The 26196-nt window shown below is 40.2% G+C and overlaps 1 protein-coding gene across 1 annotated transcript in view; it reads right to left on the reverse strand.

The window, feature by feature from the left end:
• LOC126413201 (adipokinetic hormone/corazonin-related peptide receptor variant I-like) overlaps nucleotides 1-26196 on the reverse strand; it is a 188541-nt gene that overhangs the window by 144830 nt on the left and 17515 nt on the right. Inside the window, exon 2 of the mRNA XM_050083097.1 lies at nucleotides 22915-23120. Coding sequence (XP_049939054.1) covers nucleotides 22915-23120 — 206 coding nt within the window. The remainder of the gene's footprint in view (nucleotides 1-22914; nucleotides 23121-26196) is intronic.

A 26196-nucleotide genomic window follows, 5' to 3' on the forward strand; every position in this document is an offset into this window, starting at 1 on the left:
GGCAGCAGACGGCCCTCGCGCCTTTGCTAACAGCGCGACAGCACCGAACAGCGCCTCTTCTGAACCCGCGACTGTATCGATTGGGCCCTAGACGACTGGAAAACCATGTCCTGATCAGATGAGTCCCGATTTCAGTTGGTAAGAACTGATGGTAGGGTTTGGGTGTGGCGCAGATCCCTGGAAGCCATGGACGCAGGTTGTCAACAAGACACTGTGCAAGCTGGTGGTGACTCCATCACAATCATGTGGGCTATGTTTGCATGGAATGGACTGGATCCCCTGATCCAACTGAACCGATCACTGATTGGAAATGGTTATGTTCGACTACTTGGGAGCCATCTGGTGCCACCCATGGAATTCTTGTTCCAAAAGAAATATGAAATTTTTATGGGTAATAGTGCATCACCTTAGGTACAATTCAAGCGAATGATTTGGCCACTCAGATCGCCCGACATTATTCCCATAGAACGTTTATGCCAAATAATCAGTAGGTCAGTTCATGCACAAAATCCTGGTCTGGCAGCTCTTTCGCAATTATGGAAGGCTTTACAGGCTGCATGACTCAATATTTCTCCAAGGGACTTCCAACGACCTGTAGAGTCCATGCAACTTCGTGTTGTTGCACTACGCTGGGCATAAAGAGATCTGACCTGAGATGAGGAGGTATCCCTTTACTTTTGTCAGCTCTGTGTATCTATGCATTCACACCTATATCAAAATTCCGCAAACCACAGTGAACTCAATGGCGGACAGTAATTTCCAGTTTTCAGGGTTTTTCCCCATTCCATTCGCGTATGGAGCATACGCAGAATGATTGCATAAATGTCTCTGTGCACTCTCTAAAAGGCTAATATTGAGTCTGATATGAGTTTTCTTCGCAGTCTTATGCCTCGGTCATGTTCGTTAATAACATGTAATGAGTTCACATTTCTGTTTCATTGAATAAGATGTGGATAGAACGGTGTGCAAATACTCTGTACACATAGTTTCTGTAACGTAATAAGACCTAAATGGGCAGGAAAATACTGGTTAGAAAACAGAGAAAACAGTTCAGGAAGCTATACCTGAATATAAGTGTATAAATGCACGTGTGCGACTGCATATAATAATAGAGTACTTTGAAGGCATGAAATGTGATTTAATAATAGTGAAACTAGAACTGATCCTATTATGAAGCACAACAGAAACTATTTCGAACATTCAAGGACTAAATACCACAGTTGAATCCAATAAAATCGTCATTACAAGCTGATGTGGAAAATACCCCATTTTCAGTAAGAAGGGAGGAATACTTATATTTGTTAAATATAGTTTGGGGGGGGGGGGGGGGAATTCCATTGCCCTAAAAATTTCGGTCATGGGAGCTCATCAATATCCTCTACTGCCTATCTGCATTCGACAAACATAAAGGACTGTTAGAATATTGGTTCAGCTCGAAACACCATATTCATAATAATTGAATTAGAAATTGATCATGAAGGAAATATAAAAACCTAGTTTAGCGAATTCAGTAACCCTAAATTAAAGAACACCAAAGTGTACCTTAATTCTGAAATGTATCCATATGACTGTTTACAAGAGGATTAAGATTATAGCATTTACATTGTGTTGCTTGACGCGTATTCAAGTTTTACGGTTCATATTATGAAAGTATTAAAGACAAAATCCTGACAGAGTTTAAGAAAACAGCACCAACTTTCGTAACTGACTGTACAAAAGAAAATGAGGCAGTCAACTAAGGACCAATGGCTGCAAGTGTTGAATTCAAAGCTGCAGACAACTTTCCTACAAACACAGTTGCATATATCTTAATTTTATATCGTTATTTTTGATTATTAACTCACTACTCATAGCAATAGTACAAATAGTTGTTTAGAAAGAACTTCTGAAGAATTAGACAATAGTATCTCAAGGTGTTATCATCGTCCTTGCCCTCCAAGAATACTGTAAGGTAATGGGATGAGTTCATGGTGAAATTCACTAATTTTATTGCATTTGGGTATGAAAGGAGTATTATTACAACATTCAGCACAAAAGTGCAAAACAACAAAGTTGTTCCAAGACGTCAAGTGATTCAACACAGGAGAAATTGCAATGTGGTTAACATAATTCTCCCAATTTGCACTGGAACAAGTCCATCATTGACTATAGAAATATGACACCAACAATTAAGACAGGCAGATAAACAAATGTGATCGTTTGTGTGAAAGGGACTGAAAAAGTATTTTCGACTGCAGAAATTTGTAAATACGAATAAACGTGAGACTTTGAACAGTGTAATGGTCCTGAGCTACATCAATTGAAAAGTAAAAGTGATGCCTTTATGTATGCATGTGAAATTGTACATTTACTTTTAAAATGGGTGATGAATAACCGTTTTGAATTTAAAAACGTCGTTGTGGTACCCACCATGCAGTGTGTGCATATACAGCACCTATCTCAACTCCTCAACAGTTGTGAATGATGATTGTAACATGTTATGATGCACTGTGCAAAACTCTTTCTACAGATACAGAAGTGTTAAAACAGATGTACAAGTTGATGTGGCTCATGCTGGAAGCTTAGTATGGTTGTGTAAGTCAGCGCTAAAATTCATATACATAGAAAATCCATTCATAGCAATAACTCTCGATAACATTTCAGGTACAGACACTGTCTACAGATACACAAGTTCTTCCAGAATATTTCAAAAAGTAGGAAATCTTCTACATCAGTAACTATGATTAATTGTGCTTTATAAACTGAAAACGTCATTAACATTATTAGAAGGTGCAGCACGTATACTGTCTATTCTGTCTATTATAGGGTGTGTTATGTGTAATATCTTGTGATTGAGAGAGTGCTAGTTTTCATACAGCATATGACACTTTTGACGTAGAGATCCCATATCTCACCGAAATTGATTTCGTGACTAGATATTATAGTTAATAAACGTAGAAAAATTAGGAGAAAAGAGTCGCAAAGTTGCCAATTTTCGTATTGTGGTAGCGGGAGTGTAATGAACATCATACTAAAAATCCTGATTGGTGCGGTGTGAGCATCTTTTAAACGTCTCTTTACACGTTTTTTCTTAAATATCTTCATAAACGGGACATGTAGAGTCAATGTTTTCCCAAAAACTATCAACCTACATTACATTTCTTAGAAAGAGCGTCATGTTAACTTTTTCTCCAGTACTGGCAGTGACGTATTTATTTTATTTTATTTACACGTTAAGTACCGTAGGATCAAATTGAAGAGCAGATCTCCAAGGTCTTGGAACATGTCAGTACTTGGACATACAACACAAAAGTAATAACAGATAAAAATGAAGTGTTTATGAACCCGAAAAAAGCCAGTCCATAAGTTTAAGTAAACGCAATCAACACTACACCAAGAATCAGCTTCGTTTTTCAAGAAACTCTTCGACAGAATAGGAGTGACCCACGAGGAAACTCTTCAGTTTCGTTTTGAAAGCGCGTGTATTACTGCTAAAATTTTTTAATTCCAGTAGTAGCTTATTGAAAATATTTGCAGCAGTATACTGCACACCTTTCTGTGCAATAGTTAAGGAAGTACGATCCAAATACGGGTTTGATTTCTGCCGAGTATTACCCTGAGTGACAGCTGCTTATTCTTGGGAATAAGCTGATACTGTTGACCAGAAGTGACAGTAACCAACCCCGCCATTGCCCGTCCCAAGCCCGGGGCCGCCTCTCTCAAGTGATGAGGAAGGAAGAGGCTGGGGAATAACACCTCGTAAAACAACCTGGGTCCACCTGGCTCCGGATTGTAGCAAACTGTGAGGGCCCCTGCCTAGGGTTACAGGTGAAGCTCCAATATCCAGACACGTCTGTGTGGTAGCCACCGATACTCTGGTCAGCATCTGTTAGCTCTGTGAGCTCGGCTGTCATTGAATCTTCTGGTAATCAAAACTCCAGTCGAAATTATGTGAGATCCTTGTAGACTGGGTAATAGACTTGATCATCGGATTCCAGGGGATCAGGCATGTAGTGAAGAGAAGAATTGGAGCTTCTCAAAAACCCTCAAGACAAAGATAATATTTTACATGGGAACACTCAACACAAACACACTACTAAAACCAGTAAATTGAAACAATTAACCAACACCATGGATAAATTCTATACCAAAATTATGGCAATGCAGGAAACGCAATTCGCAGATGAGAACCACTTTGATTCGGAAATTACAGAATATATGAGGGGAAACCAGCGATAACCATTCCAGGAAGTAATCTCAAACTCTTCTGAACAGGATTTGTAGTAAATAAATCGGTACTGGACTCTGTAATAGATTTCACCTCAAAATCAGAAAAAATTTCAACACTAAGTATACGATCTGAAACAAAGCCTATACACTAATTAGTGCACACGCCCCTACAAATAATTATAACAAGAAGAACCCAGAGACGATAGAGGAACTCTGGAAGGATCTGGATGAAACTACAAGCAAAATCCCCAAGAACCAAGCAAAAGTTTTACTAGGGGATTTACATGTCCAGTTAGGTAAGGAAAGAAAATTTCGAGACACGACAGGGAAACACACGACCCACAACAGAACAAACAAAAATGGAGAGAACTTGATAAATTTCTGCGGGTATTTTGAGCTGAAAATCACGTCAACGCAGTTCCACAAACCACACAGAAAACTAGTAACTTGTAAATCCCCTAACAATACTCTAGGCGAATTTCTGATAGACCACATACCAATATGCATGAAAATCGCTAGAGAAATAATGAACGTAAGAACTAGGAAAGGAGTTCTTGAGTCTGATCTACATCTTCTCCAAATCAAAGCAAAATTTATACCCACCGACAAATCAAGACAACTAACAGACCTTTCAAATAGATCCAGAGTACCTGGAACTAAACAAGAAAGAAATAATAGGAGACATTACGAAAATCAACAGCAACAACTGGACAAAACTGTCAAAAAATTAGAGAACTTATAAAATTGGTGCAACCAACGAGAAAAAGGAAACAGCGATTGTGGGACATGATATGCGACAGAGCCATAGAAGACAGAATACAAGTATGGAAAAAATTTAACAGCCATCGAACACAAGAAAAATGGGAAGAATTCAACAGGATAGAGGAATACACTTCAATAATAATCCGTAGAGGGGGAAAAAAGGTTACGAAAACAGCACGTTGAAAGAGACAGATTACTTCACCAGAAACAACACACGGAATGTTTACAGAACATTCCGAGAAAATATGACAGGATATCAACCGCCAAGCTTATGCTTCAAAAGACAAGATGGAACACTGGAGACACATTAGAAGAAAAACTGTGAAATATTGGCTCGATACTTTGACTCATTACTCAACTGCGATGATCAAAAACAGAGTTTACAGCTTACAAAACCAGAACCTAACCAGGACTCCGAACCCCCAACACACGAAGAAATAGTGAAAATAATAAAATCATTGAAAAATAACAGAGCACCAGGAGAAGGTGGACTGATTGCAGAAATACGGATATTAGACCATGAAAATATTACACACAAAATACACAGAACAATCAAAAACATGTGGGAAACAGAAAAGGTGGCAGAAGAATGGAAGTTAGCCCTAAGACACCCGCTCCACAAGAAAGGAGACAAAACAGACCCTAATAACTGTAGAGGAATTTCGTTACTGGCTGTGCCATACCAAATTCTATCCCAAGCTCTGTTAAATCGCCTAGAACATCAGATAGATCGACATATCGGAGAGTACTAAGTAGGGTTCAGGAAGGGAAGATCGTGCAGTGAACAAATCTGGTGTCTAAGAGCTATATTAATAACGAGAAAGCACAGAAACACCGAAATAACATTTGATTTCAAGAAGGTCTACGATTCCATAGACAGGGAAACAGTTTTAAATACACTATAAGAATTGAAGGTAGACAACAAGACCAGAAAAATAATCCAGGAAACATTAGCAAATCCAAAATCCTAAGTGAAGTTCACGGGAAAGATCTCGGAAATGTTCGGAATCAAGACAGGAGTGAGACACGGAGATGGCCTGCCATCCATTTTATTTAACGCACCTTTTGAGAAAATAATCAGAAATGGGACAAACGTGTCAATGGGGTAATGATGGGGAGACACAAAAATAGAACCATCAACATAAAATTTGCGGATGATATAGCCATCATAACAAACAATAGAAAAGAAGCCAAAGAAGCCCTAGAGACACTACATGAAATCACAGCCAGAACAGGACTACAAATTTCGTATGAAAAAAAAGGTACATGGACGCAAAATCCACAGAAAGAAACCCATTGGTAACAAAGTATGAAAATATAGCACAAGCAGAAAGTTTAAGATACGTGGGAGAGATTATATAGGATACAGGACTAAACTCGACAGCCAATGAAGAAAGAGTTGTAAAACTACAAAAAGCTTGCAGACTTACATGGAACCATTACAACAAAAAAGTATTTCCGTTAATCCCAAATTAAGACATTACAAAACAGTAGTCTTACCAGAAGCGTTGTATGCCTCAGAAACGACAGTAATCAGGGGAAGAACGAAAATTGAGAGACGGAAAAGGAAGAGACGAAAATTCTGAGAAAGACCTGTGGGCCTGATCAGAGATAGGGGTTATGGGTAAAAAGAGCGACAAAAGAACTGTACAAACAGATAGAGACAATTACAGACAACATCAGAAAATAGAAGGGTTAAGTTCTATGGCTACATTTACAGGATGAACGAAAATAGGATGACAAAAAGATTTTTAACGTAGTGATGAGTAATACGATGAAAATAAAATGGGCAAAGGAAATCATGGAAGACCTCAAGAAACTAAATATCTCCACAGAAGAAATAACAAACAGAGAAAAACACAGAGAAAAAAAATCCGAAAACAGAAATTCGAGGAAACACCAAAAGGGAAGAAGCCAGGAAAGAAGTGGACAGAAGAGAGAAAGAAGAAACACAGTGGATATATGAGAGGTTTTTGGGAAGAGAAAAGAAAGAGACAAAAAAAGTTCCATGAAAATTGATTGTGTTTTAACGCTCTCCTAAATGGGAATTTATGTTAGTAATAATAATAAAACTGAGTTCCCAGCGTCAAAATACTCAGACTTGTGAACAGGGGTCGACAAGATGTACGTAAGCTTACACCACTTATTGCCCAAACCGCCCGCTTCTGAGCCAAAAATATCCTTTTAGAATGGGAAGAGTTACCCCAAAATATAATACCACACGACATAAGCTACTGAAAACAAGTAAAGTAGACTAATTTTCCCGTCGAACGATCACTCACTTCACATACTTTTCGAATAGCAAAAATGGCAGCATTAAGTCTTTGAACAAGATCCTGAACGTGGTGGACTTTCCATGACAGTTTACTATCTACCTGAATTCCTAGAAATTTGAACTGTTCAGTTTCATTAATCATATGCCCATTTACCCCACTCAGACTCCACATCACAGCCATTCTCAACACTGTGAATAATGACCTTTTGCTGTATGTTGCTAAAGTAAAAGGTGAAGAGTTGAACCAATCGTGAGCTACTCCCTCTATACCGTAATGGTCCAAATTCTGATACAATATTTTGTGATCAACACAATCAAACGCCTTAGTTAAATCAAAAAGTACGCCTAGCGTTCGAAACCTATTGTTTAACTCATCCAGTACATCACAGAGAAAAGAAAATATAGCATTATTAGTTGTGAAACGAATTCTAAAGCCGAACTGTACATTTGATAGCAAAACGTGTGACATAAAATGATCAATTATCCTTACATACACAGCCTTTCCAATAGCTTTAGCAAACACTGATGGCATAGAAATAGGTCTTGAAATGTCTAAATTATCCTTTTCACCCTTTCTATAAAACGGCTTTACTACTGAGTACTTTAATCGTTCAGGAGACTGACCATTCCTAAAGGAAAAACTTGCAAGTATGGCTAAATACAGGGCTAACAAGCGCAGCAAAGTACTTTAATATTCTGCTACGCAATCCGTCATATCCATGAGAGTATTTAGTCTTCAGTGATTAAATTACTGACTCAGTCTCCCCCTTGTCTGTATTACAGAGGAGTATTTCAGACATCAATCTCGGAAAGCCATTTGCCAAGGAAGTTATGTGATTCGCTGTGGAAACTAAATTTTTATTTCATTCACCAGCAATGCTAAGAAAATGACTGATTTATCAGAAACAGAAATATTTTTACTACGAACTGACCTTATATCGTTGACCCTGTACTGCTACCAGACTGCATAGTTTTAATTTTACCATGTGTATTAGCTATTCTATTTGCATACCACATACTCTTTGCCTTCCTAATAACATTTTCAAGCACCTTGCAATACCGTTTGTAATGCGCTACAGTAGCTTGATTGTGACTACTTCTAACATTTTGAAATAATTCCCGCTTTGTTCTACATGATATCCTTATCCCACTAGTCAGCCATCCAGGCTGCCACTTACTGCTAGAAAATCGTTTATAATATTTTAATGGAAAGCAAGAGCAAGAGCAAGAGCAACAGCATGAGAAATGTGTTAAAGCAAGCAATTTATTTATCATCTATGTTATAAGCCACATAAATATCTTGCCACTCTTCTTCCTTGACAGGGTTTAAAGAATTCTCTATTGCTGTTGGATTAACTTTACTACATAGTTTGTAGTTATATGTGACATTTTCTTGAGTCCAAAACTCTTTTTGTGTTAAAATTTGTGCATCATGGTCAGAAAGGACATTCACCCTTTTAATAACTGAATGCCCATCTAGTAATGAAGATTGAATAAAAATATTGTCTGTGGCTGTGCTACTGTTCCCCTGCTCCCTAGTTGGAAAAAACACATTTTGCATCAGATCACATGAATTTAGGAGATCTACCAACATCCTTTTTCTTGCACCATCATATACAAAATTTATACTGAAGTCAGCACATATAACCCTCTCTAGCTTGAGCAAAAATTCTCTGAAGTAAGAGTTAGGGCACCTATAAACAACAACAATCAGAAGTTTATTTTCGTTAAATTCAACTGCCCCTGCACAACATTCAAATATCTGTTCAGTGCAGTGCCGTGATACGTCTATGGACTCAAATGGAATACTGTTTCTTACGTACATAGCCACTACCCCACTACACAAGGAACTCCTTGAAAAACAGTCAGCTAATATGTATCCTGGTGAGGGAAGTCTCTGAATTGTCAAATTATTTAAGTGGTGCTCCGATATACCAATAATTTCAGAGTCAACATCTATAAGCAGTTCACTATGTCTAATACCCCTTATATTTTGATGCAATATGCTAATTCCTTCTCTGCTTGGAAATATGACGTCCTCTGAAGGTGAGCCCTTGGTTAGGGGGACTTACGTTAAGCAGGTATACCTCTCGGCTGACTTGAATCTAAAATTGTGCAGAGCAATTTTTCCATGAGTGATCCCACCACCACCCACTACACTGCCACCTATAACCTTTGCCAGCCTACCCTTCCCATACCTACTGAGGTGCAGGCCATACCTAGTGAAACCCGATCTACTGATAGACCCCACTGGCACCACTGAAATGTGAACCATGCCCTCTGCCGTCAACGTCTTTTCCGTCCTCATGTTAACGCGCCTAACCGCCGCATTAAGATTAGTGCCACCAGTTTGAGTAGCTATCTTTACTAGGTCACCACCTACATCAATTCCCCGTCCCTATAAAGACTGTTCCCTCCTCCACCCACTATCACAACCTGATCCTCCTTTGTAAAATTCCTACATAACTCCTCTATGCTGTCAGTCACCGGAGCCAACCCTGCACTAGGTTTCTCAATGCTGGTGAACTGGTACTCATTCCCCAAAACTTCCTGCAACTGCTGGCCCACACCTCTACCGTGCGAACTACCTAGCAGCAGAACCTTCTTCTTTCTGTTAGACTTTACAACTGACCTAGGCCTCCTAACTGTCGAGAACTGCTGCATGTTCCCTACATCTGCAGCTACAAGAGGCTCCTCTCCACTCAACTCTGACAGTTGGTCAGATCTATTGCATTTATGCAAAGTATAACTGAATATCTCCTCCTCCTAGCTGCCTTCTTGCTAACTGCCAGTTCCCATTCCCACCACCCTTCAACCTCCTCATTCTATCTAGTTCCTCCTTCGCGCATTGTTACAGCACCCTAAGGCCACAGAATGTACGCTCCTGCTCCTCTATCAACTTGTTTCTACTACAGATTCTGTAAAAAGAGGATATCGCTAGAATGCCCACTGGCTTCTCCATTGCATTCCCCCCAATGAAAATACTTTGAACAAATTCCACACCGTAACCCACTACTCACAAACCTATGACAGAGCCCACACTTCTCACTCGTGGTAAAATTTTACAGTTACTGAAAAAAACTATACGTCTATGTCACCTAAGTTTAGTTACACCAGTAGAACTATTATTGAATTAACAATAGCGGTCTCCAAATTATCTGTATACTGAGAAAGCAACTGCTTGTATTAATAATACTACACCACAGCTAATACCAATACCAAAAAAACTTCACAAAATTATTAGCTAGAACCAAAAATTCAAGCGGCCATTGGAACACTTAACGAAGTTAAAACACTGAATGAAAATTTTACCGAAATATTTCACTAGAAACAATAAGAAACGTCCTCTGGAACCTAGAGGACGAAATTTACTAAGTTACCTCAACGCACAGAAAACTCTACAAAACACAAGTAGGAAACGGGAAAGTCATACATTATTAAAATAATGTTAATCATATAAAATTAATGTTTATTGTTAAATGAATTGGATTAATAACAAATATTAAATGTGTGTATCACATCTCAGTCCAGTAGAACAGTATTGGAGATGTAATGGGGTGGAAACGTGCTAGTGGTAATTAGAACCATGAGGAACGGTAGGTTGCAGGATTATGGTCGTCTACTTACCTCCTCAACAGGTCTCCAAAAATGAGGAGTGAGGAGGTAGTTCCCCATTGTCTCTACTACACCATGTCACAAAAAGCAACTACAGGCTCTTTTGACAAAGTTATACCACCCTTTCTGCAGCTCATCTTACAAATCACTGGTGATTCAATGTGCAGACATGCCCAAAGGTGTTTATTTCCCACGGAATGCGTTAACTCTACATGGAATACAAATATGAATTGCTATACTGACGCAAGAAATGGAAGTGGACAGAATGTTTGTAAATCTCTGAGTACTCTACTACAGTGCTAGAGGGAAATTGATACTTGGTCACACTGTACAGTAACTGTAACGTTCTTTTAGCAACAGTAATTTTCCCCTTCCGTGGGTGTTGCTCACTTTATTTTACATACAGTCTATACCTCGCCAGCATTTCGTGTACAGTTCTTTCGTGTTAGTAAGCAAAATAACTTCACTGAAGTGTTGTGTATATGGCTGAGCTACTTTCAGCTTATAGAGTATTTATTTGCAGTTGTTAAATGAGCTGTCATATTGAAAAGGTCAACAGGTGGGGCTGTCAGCTGTCTACCACAGTGAATAGCCTGGCCAGACTCTAACATGGTGTCACTATGTGTTTGACGATGTCGATTTCCCATCTCCACTATCAGTGGCTGGTATACTTTTTGCAGCCTCTCATTCACCACTCACAACTTCTGAAGAGGCCAAGAGGCTTAGATCGAATCCTTCTGTAACAGAAGTAGGTGAGCTAGGTGTAACTGAACTTCGAATATTTCAGCACAGGTCAATCAATGGGTTACAGCAGATTACTGTTCTAGATTTAAACATGACCAGTCCTATTCCATCAGAAATACTGACAGCCGTCTTGCAAGATACAATGTGGATATATGGTACGTTGCTCCACTCATTGCAGGCCACTCTTCAAGTGCCAGAAGTTTCTGAATAAAAGGGATTTGTCCAGCCTACCAATAATAAATTAATGCTGATAGAAGTGTAGTAACTTTATAGTTATTCATTAATTCACCACCAAGCGACTACAACACATTTGCATGGCTTTACAATATGCTGCCGACGACAGACAGCATCAAGATACCACATTTAACAATCAGTTCCCTTTCCCACCGATGCTACACTCGACACTTGCCAAATCACACTTCCAAATTAAGCACTTCTCAATCGTTTCTTATTGGAAAGTATTTTACATTATATCTCACATAGCAAATGAAAATAATTACCCACTTAATAAACTCTATTATAATAGTAGTATACTACTATATTATAATATACTACTATATTATAATAGTATTATATAATAGTATAATACTATTATAATAGTATAAACACAAGCTTAGTGACTTTTTCTTTTCTACTTTCATAAGACAAATGAACAAGAAACGGTGGGGGATACAGTCTGTGTGTAAAATGAAAAAGCAATCAGCAGTGTGATGGAAAAAGTCACCTTTCCGGATAGAGCGCTACAAGTGCCTAAAAGATGAGTAAGGATCAGTTTCCGCTGTATCAGTGTAGGAGCATGTGCTGGGATATATGTAGAATGTGTCCATATGCCTTTCTTGCATTTGTATTATTAGCAGCTAATACCTGTAGTCAATGTAGTGTCAAGACAATTTGTGGAAAGTAAACAGATCCTCAGCCCAGGAGTATCTGCATACTCTGTAGGTAGCGATTCATAAGGCGACCTGCGAAAAGGTCGGTACAACATTGTAGTATACCTCGCAATTGGATTTTGTGATGTAGTGCGGTAGAGAGAATGGGGAATTGCCTGCTCGCTCTCATTTTACAGACGTATATACATGACCACAATCCGGCGAATTACCTTCCCTGATGCTTGTAGCCTCCTCTCCTGCCTTCCTACATTGTTACACCCCCAGAACACAATTTGTCCATTAATACGATTCTGCTGCTTTAAATGTGATACGTTTAATACGTGTTCTTAACACACTTCATTTAATAATAAACATTACTTTATACAATTAAAACACTATCTTTAATAATCTGTTATTCTCCTATCCCCTGCAATGTGGAAACTCTTAGTACTAGAGAAAAAAAAATGAAGAGGTCTTCTTTGTAGGAAATGTAATGCAGTTTAATTTTGTATGCATAAGCATTTTCGCGAAATCCAAAAATGTGACCTTGACGTGCCTTCCCCACCCCCCCAACCCTAAGCTCACACTTTATTGGTCAGGAGTTTTTGTATGTTGTTCAAGACACTCCCCACTAACACTGCGTAAAATTTTGCCACTGCATGAATTTTTGCGTCCGGTGAACGTATTTTGGGTTTCGTCGACTGCGATATCAGGGTGATAGGTCTAAATGTCCTATTTCAACTTTTAAATCGTTTCACACCTACTATTATCTAAACAATCGACTGGGCAAGATATTATGGAGAACTGTATCAGTGAGCACAATGGCTACGTATCATGTACCTCCTGTACACCCAATTCACCGATTTGTAGGACAACGTATTCTATGTTTAGGATGTATTACATAAAATTATATGATCAATCAGGGCAATACGCATGTGAAAACTGTGCTGATATTTGGCCATTCAGATTATTTTAACCTATACAGTTATGTACAGAAACTTACATGGTTCACAATGTCTCGTGAGTACTTATAAATACAGAGACCATTTCGTTGGCAGCCTGCTTGCCATACCTTCTAATGATCATGACAGTGATGATGATGATGAAGCAGAGGAGTAGTAAGGATATGGTAATGATGTTCTGCCTGATATTGGTTTACGACTGAAAAGTGTAATGTGTGCAATTTGTACATGTGTATTTGCGCAGTCCTTCTACCTGCAGGCTCCCAGCGCTACAAATCGACAACGAATCCCGCTTGTAGAACCAGTTATTAAATTTTAACGATGGAACTTATGTTTAAGCAATCAAATACGGTCTGTAAGATACATGCTATAGCTAAACCAGTTATATATACGTAACCGTTTGCATACAAATTTGTCATTGTGCCTTTCTCCTCTTGTTGTGGCAGAATGATGATGCTACGTACATACATAACCTGCTAAATATAGTGTGTAAAGAACGCAGCTTATGAATAACTATTAGGTATTGCTCATTTATCATGGTGTGTCTACAACTATAATGGTTAATTATATGCATAAATTAACTGTATACACTCTTCTTTTGTAGCAACATGATGTCTATTGATGTCAAAATTTTCAAATGGATAGTATGTTCTGCTTCGTGCAAAAAGATGCTTCCTTCAGGATGAAACTATATCTTTGTTGTTAATTGAGTTTCAGTATAAATCTTGCGCCATCTTGTTAAAGTTTTCTGCAGAGATACTGTGTGAACGATGTCCTTTGCAGTGTAAGTACATTCTGATATTGTTTTTGCATGTAGTAGCCATGTCGATCCTCGATGCCAATGGGGGACTTATTTGTGCAATTGGGCTGTTTACGAGTGTGTGACTTTGTGGTGCTATAGGTTAAATATAGGGTGCGAACTCCATCAGCTTTCTAATTTCTGCACTACTGTCACATCTTGTACAATTGACATAATGTACATTAAAACATACTCAGTTTCATTATTAGTTCCATGTAGCTCTTGCCACATCTATTTTTTTCTCTGCTTTAGTCCTTACAGCTAGTGTTAAAGACTATATGCTGCTCCTCTCGTCATATTGTACCAATATGTGATCTCTGTCAGATTTATAGTCATTTGCATGCATTACAGAGCTGTCATTTGTATTCGGGTAATTCATGTGAAAAGCTTTCAGATACGATTATGGCCTCAATACGGTAATAAACGAACTTTGAATGCGTTATGGCAGTTGGAGCTAGATGCACGGGGATTCAAAGTTCCGAGACCCACAGTGTGAAGAGTGTGCTGAGAATACCAAATTCCGGGCATTGTCTCTCATCACAGACAAAGCAGTGGCTGACGCCCATAACTTAACGACAGAGAGCAGCGGCGTTTGCATTGTGTTGTCGGTGCTGAGAGACAAGCAACACTGCGTGCAATAACCGCAGATATCAATGTGGGACGTACGATGATCGTATCCGTTAACACAGTGCGGCGGAATCTGATGTTAGTGGGCTATGGCAGCAGATGATCGACGCGAGTGCCTTTGATAACAGTATGAGATACCCTGCAGCGACTCTCCTGTTCTCGTGACCATATCGGGTGGACCCTATACGACTGAACAGTCTTGGACGTGTCGGATCAGTCCCCATTTCAATTGGTAACTGCTGACCCCACGAAGCCGGGGAACCATGCTGTCAACAAGGCACTGTGCAAACTGGTGTTGGCTACACAACGATCTGAGCTTTGTTTACAAGGGAAGGACTTGGGCCCTCTCGTCCAGCTGAAGTGGTCATTGACTGGATATTGTCATGTCCTACCAACACATAATCTCCGCCAAACCTGCAGTCATACTCAAACTTATTCACGGAAGAATAGTTCCCAGTTACTAAACTACTTTTGCATTAAAGGATTTATTAATAGTCACTATTCTTATTACCTGTGACTTACCACTTTCATTTCTTTTCCGAGTACGCCTACTGAAAAATATTTCGTTCATGAAATTACATTTATAATCATATTATGTTCATTATACGTCCCCCACCGTTTCTGTAACATTGTATGCTTCAAGAGTCAATTTTACTCATATAAAAATGTGTAGTGACAAATTTTACTCTCTCTAAACAATTTTGTTGCTGTTTCAGTACCGTATTCTTAACCATACAGTTCCAGGTTACTTTTTTCGTTTTCTCCGTAATTCTTCTGGTTAGGAAATGCTCTCGTTCACTTTACACAAGATTTTATGAGAAATTCTTTTCATTAACACGCAAAGAAAGTATTTTGTTTTCAGCTGTCCACAGCTTTGTGTTTAACATCAGCTGTGTTACTGAGCTACATTACGTTATGTTCCTGTAATAAATTTATCTACATATTAAATGGCTAGCTACATATTTCTGTTAGATGGTAATGACTTGGAAAGAAAGGTGAAATGGAATAACAACTATAAAACGGTACGCAACTCCCCACTTGAAATCTTCCAGTACTTCACCGAGCATAGGTATAATTCGCTGATTTGTATCCTGGAGAATTCTATTGCAAATGGTTATAGCTCTCTTATGTGCAAACCAGCCACTAAATCTGAATTGGAAACCAGGGAGTACTAACTTGGCTCCTGACGTCATCGACGAACTGAACTGTCAGTGGCAACTGAAGTACAAAGTTTGTATTCACAGCGACTGAGTGCAGACTTGATACACAATTTGCTCAACCTGTTTATCTACTTAAATATTGTAATTGCTCTGCTTACTGGTGAACAGAAAATTTTTCGGCAAGTTTGTAACACGTTGCGCTTAGAGTTTCCTTAGCAGCTGGGTTGCGGATTCGCCTGATGTATTTACTTTCCGTCCCATCAATCTTACGGTGTGGAAGGAATGTGTAAGCCGTAAATCCTCCGAAACCGCAGCCATTATTTGCGAGATTGCACTGGCTATCGATCAAAGACTTGACTGGGGAACAGAGTCCATTGCCACAGGGGCAGCTCACAATACCGTGATGCCTGATAATTGCAATGTGCTTCCAGTAATCCGAATGCCTGCGTCTAAGCAGTTTTCTAGCCATTATTGCACCGGTTTGATATTTTATATGGGACACTCCTTGACTTTCTCCTACAGATATATAACTACTAGGCGGGTCGAGCTGCTGACTTGTAAATATAGCAAAAGGTATTGATCAATATTAAACAATATTTAATAATTTAGCAGAGATAATTTTTGTAGTTTATCAGTTTCTGTTCGTGGTGTTTTGTTGTCTTCAGGAAATGTTCTCCAATACTACAAATACGTAAGCTCCGCTCAACGATAAACAAAAAGTGGTACATTAAGATTATTTATCCAGAGAAACAAATGATATAACATTCTGAATGGATGATTTTTTTTCTTTTGGCGTTGAGCGCTGGAGACGTTTTTGTAGCAACGCAGATATTTCCCAAAACACGCCACTGACAAAAACAATTGAGTTAAAAAATGACGCGTCGTCTAAATTACGAGAGCTTATTATTTATTTTTTTGTTTGTTTCAAAAGAGGTCCGATCACTTGTGAAATAGAGACCACTGTGAGAGTCAAAAATGAGGAACACAAGTCCGGGTTGTACGGTGAGTGATCAAACGCTGCAGAACCGTGTTTGCTGCAGTTGCTGTGTGCTGCTCAGCAGTGTCATGGCGCAGCGTGCGTCATGAACGGCCGTCCGCCCTGTTTCATAGCTCGTGCATCACTGCTACGCTTCACTGTCATTCGTGACAGTTACGGCCATACCGGAGGCACTGCACAACACATCTTCGCAAAGCTTCATCAGAATTTTGGTGTGGTTTTTAATTTCGCGAACGATAGGATCTTGAAAAAACTAGCCCTCGCATTTATCATTAATCCGCACCTTTTTTTCTATATTTGGAAGTAAGCGGGTCGACTCGCCTACTATCGACGAAAGAACATGTTTAGGAGGAAATCAAGCAGTGTTAGAGAACCTTATAACGCCTCTTCTATAAGAGATGACATACCCGGTATTGAAAAACCATTAACAGTACTTGAAGCGAACAAGACGCCAGAACCTAATGGAGCAGCCGTTAGATTTCACACTGGAGTAAGTCTGCGAACTAGTTCCTCTCCCTCAAATTTATCGACAATCTCTCGTACAGCGAATAATCGTCCCTCGCGGCTAGTAAGGAGGGAAGAGCTCTACTGTTTAAAAAATGCGTAAAAGATAGAATCTACAGAATTACATAGAAAAATATCACTGATTTCCGTGTGTTTCTGGACACTAAAGCATATTCTAAGCTCATATATTATTATCTACATGTAGGAAACAAGCTTCTCTCAAACAATCAACGCGGGATCAGGGACAGCCTATCCTGTGAAACACACATTCCTGTTGTGGTTGAAGCTCTTTTCTTCTCAGCATTTGCTTCGTATTTATGTAGTAATGACATGTATTTCTGCCTTGAGCAAACATAATGTTCCTTGTTTAAGTGGCCAAACATTCTCAGAGAGGATTTTCCATCTCCAGTGATTTCATTTTCTCTGTCTTAAATGATACAGAAGAAATTTATGAATTATAATACGTGACAGTTTTGAGGTTACAGAATTTACACTAGTGAACGCAGCAAAGTATCGCAGTTGCTACATCTGTATGGGAAGGGGATATACACCCTCAACTTCTTCCGCACTTTCCCTGTCCACCTTCCGGTGCCCCCTCCCTTTGTTCATCTCCTCCTTCCCTCCCCCCCCCCCTCCTCCCTCTCAATAATCTCTCTATTTCTTTCTTCTCCATGTCCCTTTCCTCCTTCCTTTTCTCTCTCCCATTGTCCCTCTCTCTGACCTTAAGCCTATTTGTTGTTATTGGAAACGAAACCTTGAGTTGGAACTCATGTCGCTTAAAATGAATGTGTAAATCGGTTGGTATCGTTGCATACCATGAGAGACACGTCTCTAGCTGCTGAGTTTGTGACGATAGTAGCTTCAGCGGCAGTATATCGCATAATTGTAGTCTTTGGATGGGTAGACTTACAAAGATCTAACGATACCTTTCATACATATTTGTGTATTATATGCTTAAAATATGTGTCATATGTACGTCGATATTTACATTAGAGTATGGTGTAATTACTGAAAGTAAATCGGTCACGAACTTTTAGGGCCTGTTAGTAACAACTCTCTCCTGTACATGCAACGTATGTATTAGCATATTATATGTATTTAAAAAATATATAGCTTATATTCGTCCCAACGTTAATTAGAGTACCGTGTAAAAGTTTGAAGTGAATCGGTCAAACAGTTCGTAACAACACATCCCCTTCATATACTACATATTCTGTATTTATGTATTATGCCCATAAAAGAAGTATATAGCCAATGTCCCTTCGAATGTTCGTTGGAATATCGTGTAAAAATGTGGAGTAAATTGGTCAAGAATTTTTAGAGGTTTTTTTTTTTACACAAGTTCAGTGCATTGCCGGAGCTATTATTTGTAATCAGGTAATTCATGTGAAAATGTTTCCGATATGATTATGGCCGCACAGCGTTAATTAACGGGGTTTAAATGCGATGTGGTAGTCTGAGCTAGACGCATGGGAATTCAGTACTCTGAGACCCCTAGTGTTAAGAGCGTGCTGAGAATAACAAATTCCAGGCATTACCACGAAGGCAACGCAGTAGCCGGCGAGTACAGAGAGCAGCGGCGTCTGCATTGAGTTATCAGTGCTGAAGGACAAGCGACACTGCATGCAATAACTGCAGAAATTAATGTGGGACGTACACACTGTTCATGTAAGACGCCGTCGATAGGACTGAGGAGTATACTGGTAACGCACGTCCAGTATGATCGCACCAAGAGAAGAACGTAGAGTTCCGTGACTGACACCTTGACAAATAAGGGAACCGTAACCGCTCGTAACTGTAATGAAGAAAGCGACGGTGTGGGTCACTTCGTACATTTTGTTATTAGGATGATCGGTTTTGATAAGTTCAGCTGTGGGCGAGCAGTGCGTCGCGGTACTTAGATGTGGGTATGTGAGCATGAGTTGTAACAAAGGTTAAACCCTGTTATCTAAGTAAAACACAAGGGGTTCTTTATCAACGAGAGAAGGGACGTTTTCTGTACTAAATCTTAATGTTTATTAAGATGTTCTCTGAGTAACACAAGTACCAGGTGATCAAAAAGTCAGTATAAATTTGGAAACTTAAATAAACCACGGAATAATGTAGATAGACAGGTAAAAATTGACACACATGCTTGGAATAACATGGGGTTTTATTAGAACCACCCCATATTGCTAGACACGTGATAGATCTCTTGCGTGCGTCGTTTGGACATGATCGTGTGCTCAGCCGCCACTTTCGTCATGCTTGGCCTCCCAGGTCCCAAGACGTCAGTCGGTGCGATTATTGGCTTTGGGGTTACCTGAAATCGCAAGTGTATCGTGATCGACCGACATCTCTAGGGATACTGAAAGACAACATCCGACGCCAATGCCTCACCATAAGTTCGGACATGCTTTACAGTGCTGTTAACAACATTATTCCTCGACTACAGCTATCGTTGAGGAACGATGGTCACATATTGAGCATTTCCTATAAAGAACATCATCTTTGCTTTGTCTTACTTTGTTATGCTAATTATTGCTATTCTGATCAGATCAAGCGCCATCTGTCGGACATTTTTTAAATATTTGTTTTCTTTTGGTTCTAAAAACCCCCATGTCATTCCAAGCATTTGAGTCAATTTGTACCTCTCTGTCTACATTATTCCCTGATTTATTCAGTTTTCAAATTTATACTGACTTTTTTAGCACCCGGTACATCCACTTTGAGTGCTCACTAGAATGTGCTGTCACATACATGAAATGACAGAGTATTCACACGGTATTCTACCATTCGCGATGGTTTACAAACTGTAGGAGGAATGTCAAGTTTCCAAACAGTGTGTATCACATTGCCATAAAAATGTGTATGTAAGGAGAGAGTAATTCTGCATTTAAGGAGAGGTCTTAATAAAAATTACTCTAAGTAACGCAACAGCGCTTCGAACTGAGGCCATTATTGTTTAGTGTCAGAGTGCTCAACAACGCGAATTGTAACAAATAGAAGCTGCTAAGCGTAAATTTAATCTCTTGTTCCCCGAATACTTCACAAAATCGTTAATTATAAACTGGAAACCTCAAATTCTTTTTCATCGATTTTAATTAAAATTTTAAATTTTCATTGTATCTCTCACTAATTTACATATTCGTTACTTTGTAGTTCCCTACATAAACAATAACCCGACTTCTCATTGAGGTAGCTTCACATCAGGAAGTAGTAGCACCTCTTAAGACATTCATTAGCTTCCAGATTGTTTGACAGAAATAGTGTCCACGTGATTCAGATTCAAAAGACACCCTCAACTCTACAAGAAATATTGTGTCGGTCGTCGTAGATTTCGACGTAGGTTTATGTTGCGTATTGCAAACGTACAGGAAATGTTTCCTTGTATTCAAACTTGTAGGTGAGGCTCCAGCTTACATTGAAAAGGTGTGTGGACCTAAGCGATCTGTCACAGAATGACCCACACTTTCTTTAGGTTCAGCAGGCAATGTAAAGAATCAGTTCCTTGAGAGAGAGGTGATCTCCTGTACGACACCGACGTGGTACAGATCAGATGAATTCTAACCCAAAGCAAGTCACTTATATTTACACTGAGTTGGCAAGTCATGGGGTAGCGACATGCACAGCGGTAATATCGCGTACACAAGGTGTAAAAGGACAGTGTACAGGCGGAACTGTCATTTCTACTCAGCTGATTCACGTGGAAAGATTTTTAACATGCCTGTGTCTGCACGACGGGAATTAAGAGACTTCGAACGCGGGATGGTAGTTGGAGCTAGGTTCATGGAACATTCCTTTTCGGAAATCATTTAGTAATTCAATATTCCTCTATCCGCAGTGTCAAGAGTGTGCTGAGAACACCAAATTTCAGGCGTTATCTCTCACCACGGACAACGCAGTTGCCGACGGCCTTCACTTAACGACCAAGAGCAGCGGCGTCTGCGTAAAGTTGTCAGTGCTAATAGACAAGCAACACGGCATTAAATCACTACAGGAAACAATGTGGAACGTACGACGAATGTATTTTCGGATCGTGATCATATCGGATGGACCAAGACGACTGGAAAACCGTGTCCTGGTCAGAGAAGTCCCGATTTCAGTTGATAAGGGCTGACAGTAGTGTTCGAGTGTGGCGCAGACCCTACGCAGCCATGGACCCAAGTTGTCAACAGGGCACCGTTAAAGCCTTTGGTGGCTCCATAATTGCGCAGACTGTGTTTATATGCCTTGGACTGGGTACTCTGACCCAACTGAACCGATCATTGACTAAAAATGGCTATGTTCGGCAATCTGGAGACCATTTGCAGAAATTCAACGATGGATTTTTCTATGGATGGCAATGTACCATGCCACCGGGTTAGTATTGTTCGCGATTATTTTGAAGAACATTCTGAACGACTCTAGCGAATGTTTTGAGCACCCAGATCACCCGACATGAATCCCATCGAATATTTATGGGGCATTTTCGTGGTGTCAGGTCCTGCTGCGCGCCATACTTCCGTAGTTATGTACGGCTATAGAGAAAGTATAGCTCAGTTTTCTGCAGCAGTCTTTCAACTATTAGTTGAGCGCATGCCACATCGAGGTGTTACGCTACGTCGGCTAAATGGAGTTCCGACAACACATTAGGAGGTATCTCATGAAGGTTTAAAATTGGCGTCATTATCATAGCTTCGCCGTAAGTTTCTTAATGAAAACATTAACAATAAAATAAGTACACCCAAAACAATGCTTGTTCCAAGAAATGTGTCTGCCTGCAATCTACGCAAATAATATATACTTATTAGCAACTGAACTAAGGGTAATTCCAGCCCAATTATTTTAGCCACAGCCTTTGTTCAAATTCTTTAAAGGACCAAGTATTTGCTTTTTACAGTGATTACGCTATTAAAATGTGGCAAAATATAAGGGTAACCAACTAGAGACACGTACAATACCAGTGTTCACTAAATCTAAATTAAAATACCATTTATGTACAAACGTAAATTTCCGTAGTTGAGAGCTCGTACCTGTGTAGAAAGAATCAAAATTTCACAATCAGACACTTGCACAACAAAATGCAGCGAAAGTACTGACATAAGCCAAATTCAAAATTAAACAGATCCGAGGGTGTACACTGCTAAAGCAAATTAATCGGTGAAACTTTCAGATACTTGTGACTGGAGACTATGAATGAAATAATTTGAATATTCTTAGGATTGATGTTTACTGTTGGTGACGATGTTGTAGTTAGTGATGATTTCAGTGTTCGAGACAGGACATCGCAGTTATTACGTCGGTGTGGCAGTGATCTCATCATCCCTTGTATTGGCAATGTGAGCCACAGTAATACCTAGTATGGGGAATAGACGATATGACACATGTAGCTGCAAATATGCAATGGCATATTAAGCAGCGATAACTCACGTGAGATGGTGATGAAAGTGGAGACGTATGTTCCGATCAGGATGGCGAGCGGCAGCACGAACATGCACATGAGGCTGAATGCGGCGTACAGCTGCTCCTGCCACGGCTCCGTGTAGAAGCCGTACGTCACGCACTGCAGGAACAGCTCACAGAACGGGCCCCTCTCCACGTGGAAGATGGCTATCTGCAACAGCAAGTGACACGAACTGTTACGGCGCAAAGTCAAGCGCCGGCACGCCAATCGGGAACGATAGAGAAGAGATGGCTGTGAAAAGAAGTCAGCCAATGGCACGCTTCCCGGACCTCCCTCCAGGACCACAACGCGACAGCAGCGCCCCCTATATGGGGAGGACATAAGCGACGCGACCGACTGGTGACAGCCCAGTTCAATAGCAGCTTCAAGATTAGCGCCGGCCGGGGTGGCCGAGCGGTTCTAGGCGCTACCGTCTGGAACCGCGCGACCGCTACAGTCGCAGGTTTGAATCCTGCCTTGGGCATGGATGTGTGTGATGTCCTTAGGTTAGTTAGGTTTAAGTACTTCTAAGTTCTAGGGGACTGATGACCTCAGAAGGTAAGTCCCATAGTGCTCAGAGCCATTTGAACCATTCAAGATTAGCAGTGTCAACTCTAGTCATTTCGCTTGTAATCTCTATGCAGCACAAACTTGGGATTGTCTACACCAGTGGTTCCCAACAGGTGGTCCGCGGACGCCCAGGGGTCCGCGAGCTATGCCAGAGGTGTCCGCAAGATGCTATTAGAATAAAAAATATATTAAATATATTATGTATGATAACAGATTTTTTGTTTTGGCAGCTCAATATTTTTTCAATAATGAATATGTCAATGTTTTTTATAAGTACCCAAAACAGAAAACGTATAAAAAGACTCTTCATTTGGCTTTTTTAGGTGCTTGACCCGGTGATATGACAAGGTACCAAGCATGCTCGATGAGGGGGTTCGAGAAAATTTTGTTGGGAACCCATGGTCTATACTGACAAAGACGTTATTTTGTATGTCGCCCGTTGCTTGCGTCACATCTGTGCAATTGCAAAAGTTAAGTATTGTAATTTTCTTTTTGTAATAAAACTCATTAATAAGATTTATTTGAATGTTTGTCTAGCGAATCGCGTATGCAGGCTTCCTAGACACCACCAAACCACGTCATCGTAAGCACAATCTGGACGTTGCCGTACTTCACGGTAGTGTGTCGTATAAAGATGATGTTCTGCATCTTGCACAAATCTCAGGAAGATCACGACAACTAAAAGCAGACATTGCGGAAATAGAAATAATTTAAATAATTTATAGCAGCATAATATACATTATCTTACCAAAAGTGTCAGGACTCCAAGTAGTGGAAAATAATATGAGATGTCCACGCTCTGCCATGAGGATTTGCACTTTCCTGGGGCACTTTGAGCTATGTGTGTGTGTAGGAGGGGTGGTAGGTGTGACTGTATGCATATGTATATACAAGATGTAACAGATATAAGTGCACATAGTTTTCTGGGGATTGAGGGCAGTGTACTGAATCACAATGCATCGATGTTCACTTCATTTGCAGACTAATAATTATAGCTAATAGGAGTAGTACGTTTTAAGATTGGTTACCACCTCCAGTTACTTCTAGCAAGACCAAGCCATTAATGTTTATTTTGCCCTGGGGAGTAGGTCACTTGTTCATGTGTATACGTGTGGGCACAAAACGGTGAGTTTATACTCACAGCCGTATTTCACTTAGCGCTGCAGTTTCGACTGTGCTGAAAACATTGGGTTAAAAAGGCTGTGACGTGTTTGTGCGAAGACTCTTCCGTGCAGGGGAAAGACAACCAACATACTGACGAGCGTACCTATTACGGTAACACATACAAAAATACATACAATTATACCAATTACACCCTGTATGTACACGAGTGCCGGCCGGAGTGGCCGTGCGGTTCTAGCCGCTACAGTCTGGATCCGAGCGACCGCTATGGTCGCAGGTTCGAATCCTGCCTCGGGCATGGATATGTGTGTGATATCCTTAGGTTGGTTAGGTTTAAGTAGTTCTAAGTTCTAGGGGACTGATGACATCAGGTGTTAAGTCTCATAGGGCTCAGAGCCATTTGAAGATATATTGCCAGAGAATTTGGAGTCAGCCAGGCGAGTCTCATTCGCACCCTGCAACGATAGAACTTCTATCACCGTCATCTGTCACTACATCAGGCACTACATCAGGCACTCGACGACCGTGATTTCGAACGTCGTACAGAATTTTGTCGGTTAGCCCTTCAGCTACTGAAAGACGACCCTACGTTTTTCCAGCGTGTTCGCATTACCGATGATACAACGTTTACTAACCACGCTAATGAGAAAAAAGTGGTTCAAATAACTCTGAGCACTATGAGACTTAACATCTGAGGTCATCAGTCCCCTAGAACTTAGAACTACTTAAACCTAACTACCCTAAGAACATCACACACAACCATGCCCGAGGCACGATTCGAACCTGCGACCGTAGCAGTCGCGCGGTTCCGGACTGAAGCGCCTAGAACCACTCGGCCACCTCGGCCGGCTCCACGCTAATGAAAATTTTCGTAACATGCACCAGTGGGCAGCCGAAAATCCACACTGGCTTCGCCCAGGCAACATCAACGGCCGTGGAGCGTAAACGTATGGTGCGGCCTCATAGGAAATGACATTTGGGACCTTACTTCATCCTAGGCGTTCTAAGTGGACATTCGTACGCACACTTTATGACGAACATTATGCCGGTTCTTCTAGAAGAGATACCCCTGGATATTCGACTGTGTATATGGCTGCAACGCGACGGTTGTCCAGCTCACGCACCCCGTGCTGAAACGCAAATACTGAATGAGAACTTTCCCGGACGTTGGATAGGACGAAGTTCTGTTGGCAAATGGCCTTCATTGTTCGCCGATTTGACTCCTCCTGATTGCTTTCTTTGGGGATATCTCAAAGATGCATCTATGACGAAACCCCAACTACGTCAGACGAAATTTGTCGTCCAGTCACCAGTGCATGCTCTATCATACACTGTAATTACATCCGTTCGTCTTTCTTTCAAACAGCGATTGGAAATGTAGCTTTCAGTCCATCTTCAACAATTTGAACAGTTCAAATAAAGGATAACGTTATGTTTTTGGAAGACAATTTATGTTTTGTGATTTGGGTAGTACCAAATCATTACTATTAAACTGTTTATTTGATTTAAGTGTGTACGAAATTGCATTACAGTGTCAAATAAATCGACGACGTTTAGTTAAGAAGAATATTTATTTT

Source organism: Schistocerca serialis, chromosome 7 (assembly GCF_023864345.2).
Source record: "Schistocerca serialis cubense isolate TAMUIC-IGC-003099 chromosome 7, iqSchSeri2.2, whole genome shotgun sequence".
Taxonomy (NCBI): domain Eukaryota; kingdom Metazoa; phylum Arthropoda; class Insecta; order Orthoptera; family Acrididae; genus Schistocerca; species Schistocerca serialis.